Source organism: Equus caballus, chromosome 22 (genome assembly GCF_041296265.1).
Source record: "Equus caballus isolate H_3958 breed thoroughbred chromosome 22, TB-T2T, whole genome shotgun sequence".
NCBI lineage: Eukaryota > Metazoa > Chordata > Mammalia > Perissodactyla > Equidae > Equus > Equus caballus.
The window spans coordinates 24672066-24688184 of NC_091705.1; the positions used below are offsets into that span (position 1 = coordinate 24672066).

General features: G+C 55.5%; 1 protein-coding gene across 1 annotated transcript; it reads left to right on the forward strand.

Annotated features, from left to right (window-relative positions):
- The first annotated feature begins 3433 nt into the window (after positions 1 to 3433).
- Positions 3434 to 15694, forward strand: BPIFB6 (BPI fold containing family B member 6). Its single transcript, XM_014735234.3, has 15 exons — positions 3434 to 3580; positions 4888 to 4987; positions 6081 to 6185; positions 6640 to 6789; positions 6946 to 7009; positions 7472 to 7532; positions 8017 to 8108; positions 8940 to 9116; positions 10250 to 10303; positions 10664 to 10837; positions 11611 to 11678; positions 13152 to 13197; positions 14265 to 14328; positions 14750 to 14826; positions 15480 to 15694. The coding sequence occupies exons 1-15, from the start codon at positions 3481 to 3483 to the stop codon at positions 15510 to 15512; spliced, it is 1365 nt and encodes a 454-aa protein (XP_014590720.3). The 5' UTR covers positions 3434 to 3480; the 3' UTR covers positions 15513 to 15694.
- Positions 15695 to 16119: the final 425 nt, after the last annotated feature.

The window sequence follows — 16119 nt, forward strand, 5'->3', positions numbered from 1 at the left end:
CTGCTCTCGCCCTGTCCCGACCTGGCTTCAGCCCTGCTGATCTCAGGCAGGTGCTTGCCCCACTCTGGCCTCAGTGGCCGCATGTGCACGATGGGCACAGTAGCTCCCTGGATCTTCCAGACCCCTGGGATCCCTGTGGGGTGGATGAGGAAAACCCCAGTCCTCCAGCAGCGCCCCTGGGACTGTTTGTCAAGCACAAAGGCCCTGGAGGTGACCCAGCCCAGCCTCCCCATGGGCCTCCTGGAGAGCAGGGCAGAGGCTGGGTACCTGAGTCCTGGCTTCCAGCCCCAGTTCTGTGGCTGGCTCGCCGTGTGACCCTGGGGTCACCCTGCCTTCATTGCCCTCAGAGTTTGGACCTTGAGAGAAAGCCACCCTGCAAGTGGCACTTACCGCCTCGCAACATCTCCTCCAGGCAGGTCTGTCCCTCTGAGGACCCCCCTGGGCCATTAGCTCCTCCTGCCCCATGTGAGTCTCAGAGGGGCCCAAGTCCAGATGGTCCAGGCAGCGTCTCCCAGGCCTTTGCACCTGCCGGCCGCCCTTCTGGAACACGTTTCCCTGCCTTGCAGAGCTGGCTCTGCTCACCTCTCCGGCGTCTGCTCCAACATCCCCTGCTCCAGGGGTCTTCAGCTAACCTCATTCTTCCCTCCCCATCCCGTCCCTCTGGCTCGGTGGCTGCCACCAGTCTTATTGCCAGGAATGACCTGGCTTTGTGGTTGCTGGCTTGCAGAGTGCCCATCTGCCCCTGTGGGCTCCAGGAGCCCTCTCAGGACAGGAAGCGCCTTGTTCGCTGCAGCATCCCCAGCGTCCTGCACAGGCCTGGCACACAGTAGGTGCTCAATAGATGTTTGTGGGAGGAATGGATGAGTGCCAACTATGTGCCCAGCCTTGTGGGAGGCACTGGGTCAAGAGGAGAGGGCCATGAGAGCCCTGATGCCTGCTCTGGCCACCACGTCCCCTCCCCAGCGCCCGCCCGTGTGCAGCCACCCTTCTCCTCCGTCCTCTGTGCTATTTACGTTGGAACAGACTGAAGCATCACGTGAGCATCGGGGCTCCTGTTCTTTGGGCCTCTAGATAATTATCGGGCCTTATTAAACCCTTAATTATCCAAGCGGCTAATCAGGCTCCTGAATATAAGGGCTTCCTCGTCCCAGGGTCGGGAGGCTGGGGTCGGACATCTGTGGGACGTCCCCGCGCGCGGCAAGGTAAGGACAGGCCCCACCTGTGGAGCTCTCCCCAGAGTGTCTTATCCAGCCCTGGCATTTAACAGACGAGAATATTGAGGCCCAGAGAGGGGAAGGGACTTGCCTGAGGTCACACAGCTACCGAGTGGCAGGGCCAGGGCTTGGATCTATGTCCTGACCGCCACCTCGTGCTCCCTGCTTGACAGGAAGCCACAGGACATGGCAATCTTCAGCTGCTCTAGGACTCAGGCAAGATCAGGGAGACAGCAGATCTGAGGGGCCTCCCGGGGCTCCACCTGAGGCCGAGGGAAGACCAGGGAGGTGTGTTTTGCAGGAGCTCAGAGCTGAGCTGGGGCAGCAGGAGTTGGCGGAGGTGGGGCATCTAGGGGCATTTGCCAGGCAGAGAGAGGGAGGAAGGCGGAAGGAATTTCTAGGGGTGGGAAAACATGTGAGTGAAGGATGGGGTGGGGGCAGCAGGAAACCCTCGACCTGGGTGGGATGGATTAGGTCCACTGTCAGGCTCAAACCGTGATTTCTGAGGCCGGGGGCGTTGGGGGCTCCCTGGTAGAGGAGGCAAGGGCTGAAATTAGGACTTGAGGGATAAGCAGGTTCTGGGCGGGTGGAGGGAGGCACAGGTCAGGCGAAAGCACAAGCACGGTCAGAACAAAACCCTGGCGATAACTGTTTGTCCCAGAAACACCTGCACGACCATGTCACCCCTAGCCGCTCACTATTCTAAGAGGGCAGGAAATCCTGCCCATGTGGCCTTAACACCTGGCGTCAGTTCCAGCCCAGGAATGGGGAGACTGGGTGGTCTCGGAGCTCAGGCTCCCCAACTGGCAGATGGGCTGGGGCCGGAGGAGACCTTCGCCAAGCACCTTCCGGCTCTGTGGCCCTGCCACTGACCTCCATGCTCCCCCCGGGGATGGTTTTCAGAGAGATTTGGCACCCGGCGTGCCTGCGTCCGGCATATGCCCATGGCACACACGTGTGTGTTCATAGGGGTCGAGGAAACACCAAGATGGATGACTTTCAAGCCGAGACAGATATGTAAAAATGGAATGGGATGAGACAGAAGTGGATCACGCTTTCATTTAGCAAATATTGACCGTAGGCTTGAGTGGTCCCCCCTGGCTTTTTATATGCCGGCTCCCTCCCACCCTTTAGGTCTCAGCCTACATCTCTCCTTTCCTGACGTCCCTCCCCCTTCTCGCACACGCGCTATAGCCCCTTCGATTGCGTTAAGATTCAGGACGAGCAGGACTGTCTCTGCCGTGTGTAGCCCGGTCTGCCTGGCACGGGGCAGGCACTCAGTAAATGCAAGCTGAATGAATGAATGAATGAATGAGTGAATGCACACAGGCATGGGCTCAGACTGGGGAGGCAGGCCCCCAGTAGGCGTCCATCTCTGTGGATCAGTGGAGCCCTCTGTGCTCGAGGCTGCTGGCAGCAGGAGTCCAGCTGGAGCTCCCCACTCCGGGGGGTCTGCCGGCCCCTCGGGTCCCTCCTTGATTCTTGCAGCCACAGCTGAAACCGGACGCAAAGGCTCGGCCTCTGGTTGGAGAATTTCAGGTCTTGGTAAGTAGGAGGGAGGGATTTCTGGGGGCCCAGGGCTGGGGTGGGGCTTTCCTGGGAACTTGAAGGGTCTGGGGTGGAAGGTCTTCATTCGGTTCTCTACTCAGTGGCTGGGAGAACCTGGGTGGGCGCCTCAGTTTCCCTATTGGTGAGGCGATGTCTAAACGGCCTTAAGAGGCTGTGGGTTGAGATTTCTGGAAGTGAGACTGCACTGGAGGAGGTGGGGGATGCCGTTGCCTGGAGCATCAGGGTAGGGGGAGCAGAGGCCCCCCCCATTCCCACACTGCCCTGGGCGTTTCTGGGCTCAGGACCTGGTTGGAATCCCCTCCGCGGTCCCAGCATTGCCCAGCACTGAGCGGCACTTGAACTCATGAAAAACTGCAGCTGAACTTCTCCCCAAATCCGGAACTCAGGCCATCCAGAAGGTGTCACGCCCCCAGACGAGGAAACCGAGGCTTAGCAGGGGAAGGGACCTGCCTTAGAGAGGTCAGTCAGAGTCACTTTGAGAGATAGTGGCTCCAGAGTCCTGTGTTGAATCTGGACCCTCTTGGAGACCCTCTTGAGAAGGCAGTAACGAGGTTTGCTGAACTGGCTGGAGTCCAAAGGGCCCTGGACCCCTGAGATCACGCAGGGAGCCCAGTCTGCTGGGAGCGTGGGAGGACCCCAGGGGAAGCAGGGCCTGGTGGCCTGCACCCAACTCAGGCCCCGCGGCACAGGTGGAGCCATGCTGTGGATCCTGTGTCTGGGCTTCTGCAGCCTGCTGCCCCGCACACAAGCTGACCCCGGGGCACTGCTGCGGCTGGGCATGGATGTCATGAACCACGGTGAGCTGGTGGGCTGGGTGGGGGGGCCAGGGGTGGGTGGTGGGCAGTGACTGCTCATGTTTGCATGGCCTTGAGCATCCTATGATTCTTGAAATAAACTATAAGCAATACGTTATTATCATTCTTGAGAAAATGGGGTGACTTGCTCAAGGTCCTCCCACAGGTTGGCGGCAGAGCTGGAAATCCTGTTTCCTTGGAGCCTTTTGTTGACCCTGATGGCAGGGGTTGGTGGACACAGGTGGGCTGTGGGGGGGTGACAGACATGAGCCAAATCCTGGCTCGGCCAACAATTTGCTGTGTGATCTCAGGCGAGTCACTTACCTTCTCTGTGTTGCTGTTTACTCACCTGTAAACGCTAAATGTAAAGAAAGGTAAAATAGGGTGACCAGCCCTTCCGTGACAAGATCCGATGTAACGTGAGATTCAGGTCCCCCGAGGGGGCTGCAGGAACGTTTATTTTCCACTTCTGAGCTCCACAACTTTAAGAGAAATGAAGTCACATCCAGAGCAAGGGGCTAATGATAGCTCTGTCAGCTCGGTGTTTGTCTCCTCTCTGGGAATTAGCCTGTGACTGTGATGGAGGTGTGTCTGGCACCTGTCACTGGGGTTGGGCCTCCAGGCCCGGGGAATCAGAACGTCTTGGCTTCAGGCACAGAATCTGCATTTTAACAAGCCCCCAGATGAGTTCTCTCGTCACCCGGGTTTGACAGTGGCTGGGTCACAGGATAAAGTCTACGCTTTAGCTTGGGGTCAAGGCCTCCATGATACGCCCCCTAATGCTCCAGTTTCTCGGTTGTGCCCGTCCCCGCCCTCTGGTCATGCTGTGTTTCCCTCTCTTCCCTCACCATGCCGCCTTCTTCCCCCTTCCCCACCTTTGCACCTGCTGTGCTCTCTGCCCTGAGTGGCCCCCTTTATCCATTTGCTTCCTGGTGAAAATTCTTACTCTTCCCTCAAGGACCAACTGATATGTCACCTCCTCCTGGAAGCCTTCCCAGCTCTTCCTTTCCTGGCCCAAGTCCCTCATGTGGTTCCTCTAGCTGCCTGCGCTTATTATGGCTCTTGTCATTTGTTACTGTCATTGCTGGTGATTCTGTCTCCCCCATGAGGCTGGAGGAGGGCAGAGCTGGGCATGACTCATCTCTGAGTCCCCAGATCACCCAGCCCAGGGTGGGGCACAGTGACTGTGGGGCAGATAGTGGTGCCACTTATAAGTGGTGTGGGCCTGGGATGCCCGAGACAGTGGCCCAGGGCAGAGAGGGAGTGGGGAGCCCAGCTGAGGGTCTCTCCGGACCCCTCCCCCTTTCCAGAGGTCCAGAGTGCCATGGATGAGAGTCATATCCTGGAGAAGATGGCAGCTGAGGCGGGCAAGAAACGGCCAGGGGTGAAACCCATCAAGGGCCTCACTAAGTGAGCAGGGGAGGGGTTGGGGGTGGCAGTGAGGGCAGAGGGTGGCGGCGATGCTGTGCTGGGACCTGAGAAGGCAGGAGGGGGAGCTTGTGCAGGACGTGGGGCCTCTGTCGTGCCTTACTGCTGGCTCACTGTGTCACCTTGGGCAGGTCACTGCTCCTGCCTGGGCCTCTGTCTCCTTGGTCACCCACTGGGGACAATTCCTGTCCTGTTGTGACCAGGGTCATTGGGAGGAGGCTGTGAGGTTGAAAAGTCAGACTCCAACCCCCTACATACAGCAGGAGCTCACTGAATGCATATGAAGTTGAATGAGAAATCCTCAAATGGCAGAGCTGGCAAGGTATCAGTAATCAGCTAATGAGAGGGGCAAATTGGTTCCGTGGCAAGAGTCCTCTGGGATTGATTGGTAGGGGCTGCCTGGATTAGTAGCGTTCTGGGGCACTCGCTGAACGGAGCAGAAAATAGGACTGTGATCCATTAGCAATGTCTGCCAAGAGCTCAGGATAAGCAGGTGGAGGTGGATGTGCCACATCTTTGTTATCCTGGCTCTCAACTGGTGGTTCTCAACCAGGGGTGATTTTGTCTCCAAGGGACATTTGGCAATGTCTGGAGACATTTCTGGTTGTCACGACTTGCCAGGGAGGGGAGGGAAGGGGAGATGCATCTAGTGCCACTAGGGGGTAGAGGCCAGGGATGCTACTAAACATCCTACAGTGCACAGGACAACCCCCCACAACGAACAATGATCTTGCCCAAAATCTCAACAGTGCCACTGGTGAGAAACTTTAATCTAAGCAAACCTCCCCATTCTGCCAATGGGGAAACTGAGGCCCATGGAAGGGAAAGGAGCTGCCCAACGTCACACATTAAGCCAGATGTCCCAATTCACACATGATGAGTGCTTTCTGTGTACAAACTGGATTATGTCCAGCCTTCTGTTTGTGTCTCATGATGATCCCACAAGGCAGACTTATCCCCATGACATGGGATGAGAAGCTTACCCAGGGCCGCCAGCAAGGTGGTGGAGGAGCAGGCTGAGGGCCTGGGTCTTGCTGTCTGGTTCTCATTGCTGCGCATGCCTGTCCTGTCCCAGCCTGAAGGTGAAGGACGTGAAGCTGCCTGTCATCGCACTGAGCTTCATACCTGGGGTGGGCATCTTCCAGTGTGTGTCCACAGGCATGACCATCACTGGCAAGAGGTGAGTATGGCAGGGGAGGGGACAAGGGAAGGAGAATGGCCTCCTTGTCTCACCCTTACATGCACATGTATTGAGTACCTACTGTATACCACCTGGGTGCTGTGGTCTGAGCTGATGCAAACTTGGGTCCCACCTTTGATGGGAATCAGACCTGAGTGCAGAGGATCACAGACTGAGGGATTGGCCAAGGACAAAAGAAGCATTGGCAGGGTGGTGGTGGGGGTTCAGAAAAGACTTTTGGGAGATGACAGCTGAGTAGGGTTTTGAAGGATGTATAGGAGTCCACTGAAGCAAGAGGGGAGAGGAAATGCTGGTTGTGTGACCTTGGACAGATCCCACCCCCCGTTCTGTCCTGTGGGGTGGTCCCCCATCCTTTCCCTCTCTCAGAGCTGCTGAGATTGTGGGCAAGGAGGAGACAGAGATGCCCATGACACCTGCCCGCCCCCTCCTCCAGCTTCATGGGTGGGAACATGGAGATCATCGTGGTCCTGAATATCACAGCCACCAACCGACTTCTGCAGGATGAGGAGACAGGCCTCCCCACCTTCAAGAGCGAGGGCTGTGAGGTCATCCTGGTCAGTGTGAAGACCAACCTGCCCAGCAAGTAAGGGGCTCTGTGGCTGGGGAGGAGGGCTGGATCCACGTTGCCACCCACCCAGCATTCCACTTCCTGAGCTACTGCACTTCCTTAACCGTGTCCCGCACGTCCTGTGCCTGACTTCCTGCCATCTGTGCCCCTGTCCCCGTCCTCTGTGTCTAGCATGCTGCCTAAGGTGGTCAACAAGTTCCTGGACAGCACCCTACACAAGGTTCTCCCTGACCTGGTGAGTGCCCGGGGCAAGCTTCCACCCTGTCTGTGGCAGCGCTTAGACCAGGGCCGGTAGGTGCATTTTATCTCGGGTCCTGACCCTGATGCACCGACAGAGGCTGAGGGGGATTCTGAGGCTGTGGCTGGCTCAGTGGGAGAAAGTGCCGTGATCAGCTAGTGATGTCTGCTGTGTGCATGGAGGAGGAAATGGCAGGCTGTGTATCCCAGAGTGCCAACCCTGCCAAGACCACCAGTCCTTGGGGAACGAGTGCTCACTGGTTTTGTTGGCTGTGGTCAGGAGAGTTGGGTTCTGGTCCAGGCTCCACCAGTGACTTCCCATGTGACTTGTGGCCTCAGTTTCCCGTCCAGTCCCTGTCCCGCCAGGGCTCTGGGGACTCCCCGTGGAGTATGTTCAGCTGCGAGGAGTGAGGTCCTCCGTGCAGGGGCCCCCTCCGTCCAGCGCCTTCTCTGCTTCTAGATGTGTCCAGCCATCGACGCAGTCCTGGTGTATGTGAACAGGAAGTGGGCCAACCTGAATGGTGAGTGTAGCCCTGGCCGTGCCTCGCTCCCACACGGGGACATCAGGGCGGCCGGACTTTGATGCCCCATTCCCCATTCAAGTGCCTGCGCCCAGCCCAGCCTTGCGAATAGAGGGTGTCTGACGTCGTGGTGTCTGGCCATCTCCTTACTGTCCAGATGGGAAGCCTGAGGCCCTGAGGGACTCTGGAGTCCTTGCCTCCCAGCCCTCCTTCCAATGTTCTGTCCGTCGCTCCCAGACTCAAAGGACAGCAGCCATTCTGGGCTCATCCACAAACCTTGCCCCTTGAGTAGTATTCCTGAAGGTGGTGATACCTGGCTCCTTCCTTTGCTGGGGGATCACTGCTAAGTAACTCGCCTTGGGTCACACAGAGGGCCAGGTTTCCTGGCACCCAGGCCGGACTCTGGTGGCATCTGGTTGATGCTGACTTCTCCAGGATACCCCTGAGTTGGCGCCTCTCTGAGTGGAAACTTCTCTTTGCACAGCTGCCATGCCTGTGGGCCAGATGGGCACTGTCAAATATGTCCTGACGTCCATCCCAACCGCCACAGCCAACTACATCCAAGTGGACTTCAGCGTAAGCACCAGGGGGCCACCAGGGGGCTGGGGTCTCAGGCTCACCAACCTGAGTGGTGGGGGCTTCTCTGGCCAAGGCAGGTGGCAGGACTGCGGCAATGGAGGGGGGGGCCCTCAGGTGCCAGGAGACCAGGCCCACCATTGGAATATGCCCTGACACTCGGGTACCCTCGCTCTTCTGCTGTCAACGTGAACCCTGAGTCCTGAGCTGGTTTCCAGGACTGCCAATTCCACTCTCACACCTTCTCCCAAGGCTGTCTGCTTCTCCCAGTGAGGGGCTCCGTCGTACCGCACCATTGCACAGGGGAACAGTGAGGCCCAGCGGGGAGGCAGGGCTGGGTGGGGTCCCATCAGTTGGTGACAGAGTTGGGTCCTCACCTAGGTCTCCAGAACCCCGTGTGACTAAGAGAGATGCATCTTCCAGGAATGGGAAGAAAAATCCCAGGAAGTCATCTCCCTGGAAAGTCTTTCTCTGACGTGGTTCTCGCAGGCCCCCTTATTTTCCACTTACCTCTTTCTCCTGAGAATAAAACAGAAAACACTCTCTGCCTAAATGAGAGCTCAACCAGCCAGAGGCAAATCAACTGAGGTTACTTAAGCAATCCTGGGAGGAACCACCAGTGGTTTAGTGGCTGACTCCCTCTGGCCTCTGTCTGCCCATCTGCACCCGGGGAGGGTTGAGCCACGGTAGCCTGAGGGCTCCAGCTCTAACGTCTAAGGACTTGCCGGCTCGGGGCTGCTTTCAGCACCATTCGTTTGGAGGACTGAGGCTCACCCCAGCTACAGGCCTTCATGGCCAAGGCTGAGTGTCCGTCTCCCGGCTGTCCCACAGCCTGTGGTGCAGCAACAGGAGGGTAACGCCATCCAGCTTGCTGACGCCAGGGAGGTGCTTGAGTTCCCCAAGGACTACGCTACAGGCTCCTCGCAGCTGCTGCTCTCGGCCGCCTTCCTCACAGCAGAGCTTGCCCTTCTGCAGAAGTCCTTTGATGTGACTGTCCGGGATAGGATGGTGAGCTGCCCAGGGTCCCCTTCCCCCCATCTGCATCTTCCCCCTGTAATGACAGTCCTTGTCCCGTGTGTCCATTCTGAGAATTATCCTGGGGTTGTGGGCAACAGTAGGACTGGGAGATCCCAGGATCATCAGTTCCCCCCACCATCCACCATCTCTCTGTCCATGGAACTACCATCTACTCATCCACCCACGCAACTGTCCGTACAACCGGCTATTTATTCATCAGCCTACAACTCTCATACATCGGCCATTCATCCATCTTCTTTTTTATCTAATCATCATCCACCCACCCATCTGTCTCGCTACCAGATATTTATGCCCTAGACTCTATCTTTCCAGCTAGCATCCATTCATCCCTTCATATCATCCATGCCTAGAACAGGACCTGATACTACTGAGTGAATGAATCTATGCATCTGTCATTTACCATCCAAACATTCATCTCCCCACCCATCTACCCACCCAACTCTCCGTTATCCATCCTACTACGCATGTACTCATCCACTCATCCATCCACCTATCCATCCATCCATCCCCACTGATCCATCCATTCATCCTCCCATCTATGCACCTACCAGCCATCTGTGTACTTTCCCGTTGATCCTCCCACTCACCAATCCATTCATCATCCATTCTCCCATCCATTTATCAGACCATTCCACCATCTCCCCATCCACCCATCCTCCCATCCATCATTCCTTTCATCCCTCCACCCACTGATTCACCTGCCCATCTATTATTCATTCTCTTACATGAACACTCATCCATCCATTCACCCATCCATTCCCTCACTTATCTATTTATCCATTTTCCCCATCTGTCTATCTATCCATGAATCCATCTACCCACCCCCATCTCACCCATCACATCCACCCATTCTCCCATCTATCTGCTCGCTTTTTCATCTAACGACGTTTTCTTAGCATTTGACCTTGTGCTTAGAGCAAGGGTCATTGGAACATGTAAGTCACAGTCTGGGCTACCCAGGACCTCACTAGCTACTTAATCACAGAGTGCTAAGTGTTTTGATGAAGGGGACCTCGGAGGGCACACCTTGTTAAGTCAGAGGTGTTTGTCAGGATGGGCCAAGGAAGGCCTCCGTAATCCTAACCTTGGCTTTTATTTTGTAGATTGGAGAGCTGCCCCCACAAACCACCAAGACACTGGCTGGCTTCATTCCTGAAGTGAGCACCCCACTCCCCGTGTCACCATGCCCTGCCCTGTTCTGCCATCAAGGGACAGGGCTTCAGGAGGCAGCTTTTCAGTGCCACGTCTGCCGTGTCCAATGTGGAGTCATCCGACTTCTCCATAAAGACTCTTCGGGCCCAGCATAGAAACGGCTCAGCTTTTACACTCTCCATGTCCAATATAGAAAGAGACAGATTGTTTTGTTTCTTTTATTTCCCAATAGACACATCCCAGCCTTTGCATGTTGTGCTTCCCGTGTCCAGGGTCAAAATCACCTCCTTCCTGATGGACTCCTGGGTTCAGTGGAAGCCACCAGTCTGAGGCTGGCCCTGAGGGCAGTTTCCTGGTTTCTGTAGGTGGCTGAGGCCTATCCCAAGCCGAAGCCCTTGGTGACCCAGATCAGGATAAACAAGCCTCCCAAGGTCACCATGAAGATGGGCAAGAGCCTGCTGCTCCTCCACGGCACCCTGGAGATGCTCGCTGCTCGGCGGCGGGGCAGGGCTCCCGTGACCATCTTTCTCTTGGAAGCTGTGAGTGGAATCTGTTCCCCGTTTAGGCCTAATGTCGTGGATAGTCAAGGCTGGAGGGTGGGATTTCTGTTGATAGCCAAGTAACGGAGTGAAGGGTTCTTACTTAATCCCAACTGGATGATCCTAACCTCCCGGGCACTGTCACCTGATGTCTGAGCCTTGGCTCTGCCATTGAACCTTTGAATGGCTAGAAAGATCAACAAAATGGGGGTCAGTAGTTTAGTCCTTTCTTTCTCTCTCTTCCCTCCTCCTTGTCTCTCTTCTTTCCTCCTCCCTCCGACATTTATTAGCATCTATAAGGGCAGAGAAGGGCTCACCTTGGGGACTGTGGGAGCCTACAGAGATTCCAAATCTAGTTTGAGGAAATCTTAGAGGACTTCCCAGAGGAGGTGATGCCTGAGTTATGTTTTGAAGGTTGAGCAGGAGCTGACTAGGGAAAGGGTTGATGCTGGGAAGGCTGGTGATGGAGGGCACTCCAAGCAGAGGTCACAGGATGTGCAAAAGCCTGGAGCAGTAACACAGTATGTGCAGGGACCCACGAACGTGCCAGGTAGTTTTGAGAGGGCTGTCCTGGGCCAGTTACAGGGGAGATGTGGAGCCTGGGCTGCAGGTTTGGGGAGACTGCTGGGTTCAGTTCCTGAAGGTAGGACGGGCAGAGAGGAAGACCCTTGTGTCTTGGCAGTGGTGGAGGTGCTGGGAAGGTGGTAAAGCCCTTGGTTTTACCAGCCTTGATGGGGGACCCAGTGCCTTCTCTCTGTTTCCTTCCACGCCAGCACTTCAACCTCAAAGTCCAGTACTCAGTCCGTGAGGACCGGCTGCAGATGGCCACCTCCCTGGACAGGTGGGTGTCTGCCGCCCACGCCGGCATGCTTGTACCCCTGCATGGCCTTACCAATACCACTCAGTCTTCTGCTCCTGGATCTCCCGCTGGTCCATCCAGCATGGCTCACACTGTCAGGCTGCTCTGGTCACTATTGCTATTCTAGAACTCTCAATGGCTCCCCATTGTCTGCATGATCTTTCCTCCTTAGCCTGGCACTCAAGGCCCTTCTCAAATTTTCCCACCGCTGCTCCCACCATTCCTCTAGGCTCTTGCACAGTGAGTCTGATCATGAGCCCATGTCCACTTTTCCATTCATAGGCTTCTGTCCATACCATCCAAATGCCCCTGCCAGTCAGCGCCTGCCTCAAATGCCACCTCCTCCAGGAAGCCTTTCCTTATACTAATAACAGCTGACATTCATAGATCTCTGTCAGTGGGTGAGGTACTGGTTGTACACATTCTATTCATTATCCCACTTCAGCATCCTAGTTTTATATTCAGTTGCTCATTAATTTTTGTATTTGCCTTCATCTTTGATCTAACTCATATTAGGCCAGGATTCTTTCACTTACAAGAAACAGTTCCACCGGTAACTGGCTTGAGCCTCAAAGGGAATCTTTTGGCTCGTAGAATTGAAACTCTAGGGGTGGACTGCTGTCAAGCATGGCTGGATCTAGGTGTGCAAAGTCCTCAAAAATGTGCCTCCCTCCTTCCTTGGCCTGTGCTGTCCACTTTGTTGGCTAAATTGTCAGGCAGCCTCTCCCCAGGTGGTGGTGAAGTGACCCCGACAACAAGAGAGGCCTCTTGTCCAGCAGTACTAACAGAATCACCAAGGCAGGTTCCCTCTGGTCTAGCATGGTCACGTGACCAGCCCCGAGCTAATCCCTGTGACTCCGGAGGTAGGATGCTCTGGTTGGTCAGGCCTGGGTCCCGTGCTCGCCCAGGGGGCTCTGGGTTCAGCCCCACCTGAATGCCTTGGAAAATGGAGGAATGGAACATGGAGGGTCTGTTACTGGAATAGAGAATAACTGTTGGGAAGATAGGGCCACGAGATGACCATCACATGGCCTGTTCTGGTGCCAACATGTATCAGTGCCTTCTGGAGGCTGTGCAGGGGAGGGGGCCGGGTGAGGGACCCCAATTTTGTGTCCTGTAAGTATCTGGGACTGACTAGTTGGGCCACAAACCTCTGCATACTGGGCCTGGGGCAGGAGCAATAGACATGGCTGAGGGTCCCAGGGGGAAGAGTCAGCACCAATGAGAGGAGGCAGTGATTTGAGCTGTGGGAAGAAAAATGGGCTGTAATGAAAGGTGGTGAGTGCCCCATCACAGGTAGCATGCAAGCAGAGGCTTATGAGCACCTGGTCTGAAGGCTATAGAGGGGACTTCTGCCTCAGGGAGGGGTAGGAGGGGTTTGAGACCCCCCTTTCTCTAGGCTCAGGACAGTGGCTCTGACTGCCTTCCCTGCTTCTGGTTTCTTTCCCCACGCAGATTGCTGAGCCTGTCCCGGGTGTCCTCATCGATTGGCACCTTCAATGTAAGTGTCCCAAGTGCTTCTGCCTGGTCTGGCTTGAGGGCAAGAGGGGGCCTCCTCTCCCTTGAGACTTCAGGGAAAGGCCTGGAAATGGGGGCAGAATGAACAGAGAAGGTCATTGTGGGGCTTGGGGTTTCTGACTTGCTGTGTGACCTTGGGAAGGTCACTTAGCCTCTCTGGGTCTGTTTCCTTTTCTGGATAGAATCTGAACATCTCCCTGGATTGATTTTTAAAGCAATGCAGGAGGCCGGTCCTGTGGCCGAGTGGTTAAGTTTGTGTGTTCCACTTCAGCCGCCCAGGGTTTCAGCGGTTTGGATCCTGGGCACAGACATGGCATCGCTCATCAGGCCATGCTGAGGCAGCACCCCAAGTAGCAAATCCAGAAGGACCTACAACTAGAATATACAACTATGGACGGGGGGCTTTGGGGAGAAAGAGAAGAAGAAGAAGAAGGAGAAAAAGCTTGGCAACAGATGTTAGCTCAGGCACCGATCTTTAAAACAAAAACAAAAACAGTGCACAGCAGCAGCCTGAGCTGGCTGGGTTGGCCCAGCGGTCATTTTTATCAGTCTCTGTAGCCTAAGGGTCCAACACAGAAACTGACCTTGTAGGTGCTAATAATAACAGCAACATAGCACTTACTGAGCACTTACTCAGTGCTGTGCGCTGTACTCAAACTCATTGAATCCGTGTGAGTAGGTGCTATTATATTCGCTTTCCGGGATGGGGAAACTGAGGTACAGAGAGGCAGTCAATGAATGACTGATTGAAGCTACTGAGTTTTCTGTAGGAACAGGAACGGGGTCCAGAGGCCACTCAGCGTCTCCTGAATTCCTCTGTGCCTGCACACGAGCCGAGGCCCACGTGCCGTTCGAACAAGGACTAGGAGGTGAAGGCCATCGGTCTGTAGTCAGACAGTGTCCGGCCCGGTTTCGATGCTGGGTGGACAGATTGTATGATGTCTCTAATTCACGCCTGTGGTCCCTGGGCCCAGATGGAGTGAAAAAACCTGTTGAACTGAATTGAATGATGTGATGTGGGTGTTTCTTCTCTTTCCCTCTTTCCGCCAGGAGAAGGAACTGACGGGCTTCATCACAGATTATCTCCGAGAAGCCTACATCCCAGGCATCAATGGTGAGGGCTCCAGCAGGCTTTGATTTTGCTGGTGCCAAGAAGCACTCTAAGCAGGATGGGCTACCACCTGGGTGGCCTCAAGCCCCTCCCCTGACCCTGGTGGAGGAGGCTAAAAGGGAGTCAATGGTCATTGCTGAATCGTGGAGGATAATGTAGTCTTAATGTCACCTCCCTGAGTACAAAGGCCCCTCCCACAATTTGAGACTCTTGGCTCCTGCCCCCACACACACACCATGAGTCAGATCTTGACCCAGGCCTGGGATAGAAATACATGATGATGGCTCATACGCTCTATGCCTGTGCAGCTGGCAGACATCACAAGTCAATCACTGCACTATTTCCCACTACTGGGCTCCCGGCAGCTGCTCCTTAATCAATTGCAGAGCAGTCAGGCTGAAATGACCCCTAGTGTGTTTCTCAGATGCGCTCCAAGTCGGCCTCCCGCTTCCGGACATTCTGGACATGAATTACAACCTGGCAGAGCTGGACATAGTAGAGGTGAGGAAGGCAGCTGGGGAAGAACATGTCGGTCAATGCTTTCAGCCAATGAATGATGAGTAAAAGCCTGCCTTTCTCATCCGGGAGGGAGCAGGGCTGAGCAGGGCAGAGGCCATCAGTACAACCTGCCAATCCCTTGAGAAGACCCTGCTGCTCAGAACCCAGGCTCCCCTTGGCCAGGGGCTCCCCAGGGGGAAACTGGAATTCTGTTCCTTTCCTTCCCTGCAAATTAGTTCACCTTTCTCTGCGCCTCTTTTTTCTGTTGCTTAAAATGGGGATGCTGATATGGGTGTCCACCCCAGAGAGCTGTGGTGACAATTCACTGAGACAACTCACCTGAAGGCATGCAGTAAGTGCTCAATAAGTATCAGGTTTATATTGCATGCCAGGCATTGCGCTTGGAGCACGAACGGTGCATTTTTCTCACTTGATCTCTCCACTCTGGGAGGTAGGGTGCTTGCCCCCTCTTGACGATCGAGAAAACTGAGGCTCAGAGAGGTGAAGGGTCACCAGGCAAGTCTAGTTCATCCTTTGCTCTTAAACACCATGCTGGTTTCCACTTCCTGGCCACGGCCCGTTCCATGCCATCCTGCACCTGCGTGACCCCTGTCATTGCTCCCCGTACCACCACCTGGCCCTTTGCTTCCTGCCAGAACGCCCTGGTGTTGGACTTGAAGCTGGACTGACCGGGCAGGATTCGCCTGCCCGCTGCCTGCACACCACCAACTGTCTGCGCCCTGTGGAGGAGCCCCGACTGGAGCTGGGGGGCCCGGCCCTCTCCCACTGCAGCTGCTTCCTTTGATAAGGAGTGAGCTGGCCGGCCTGGCTGGGGCCTTGGCAATAAACAGGAGACAGGCCCTTACAAACACCTGATGCTTCGAGCTCTTAATTTGTAGCAAATCGACATGTGGCTTTTCTTCCCTTTTGGTGGGATTTGGGTCTAAGACCAGCTTGGGTCTGAGGGAAGCTGGTCACAGTCTTGGGGGCAGGCTTAAGCACAAATTGAGCACCTGCTGAATGCCCTGCTCAGGGCTTTACTTGCACCATCTCATTTTATCCACACAATAACCCCATGAGGGGAGGGCAAACTTTGCCATCCCTGCTTTACAGATGAGGAAATTGAGGCCCAGGGAGGTCAACTCCCTTGCCCAAGGTCACACAGTTTAGCAGATGGCAGGCACCCCCACCCCGACCTTAACTGCTTGCCCCTAACCTTGGTATCTCAGGGATGCCCCTTTTCACAGGCAGCCTCTAGAAGCTCGGGGCCCTCCCAGGAGTTCTGCCCGAGTCACT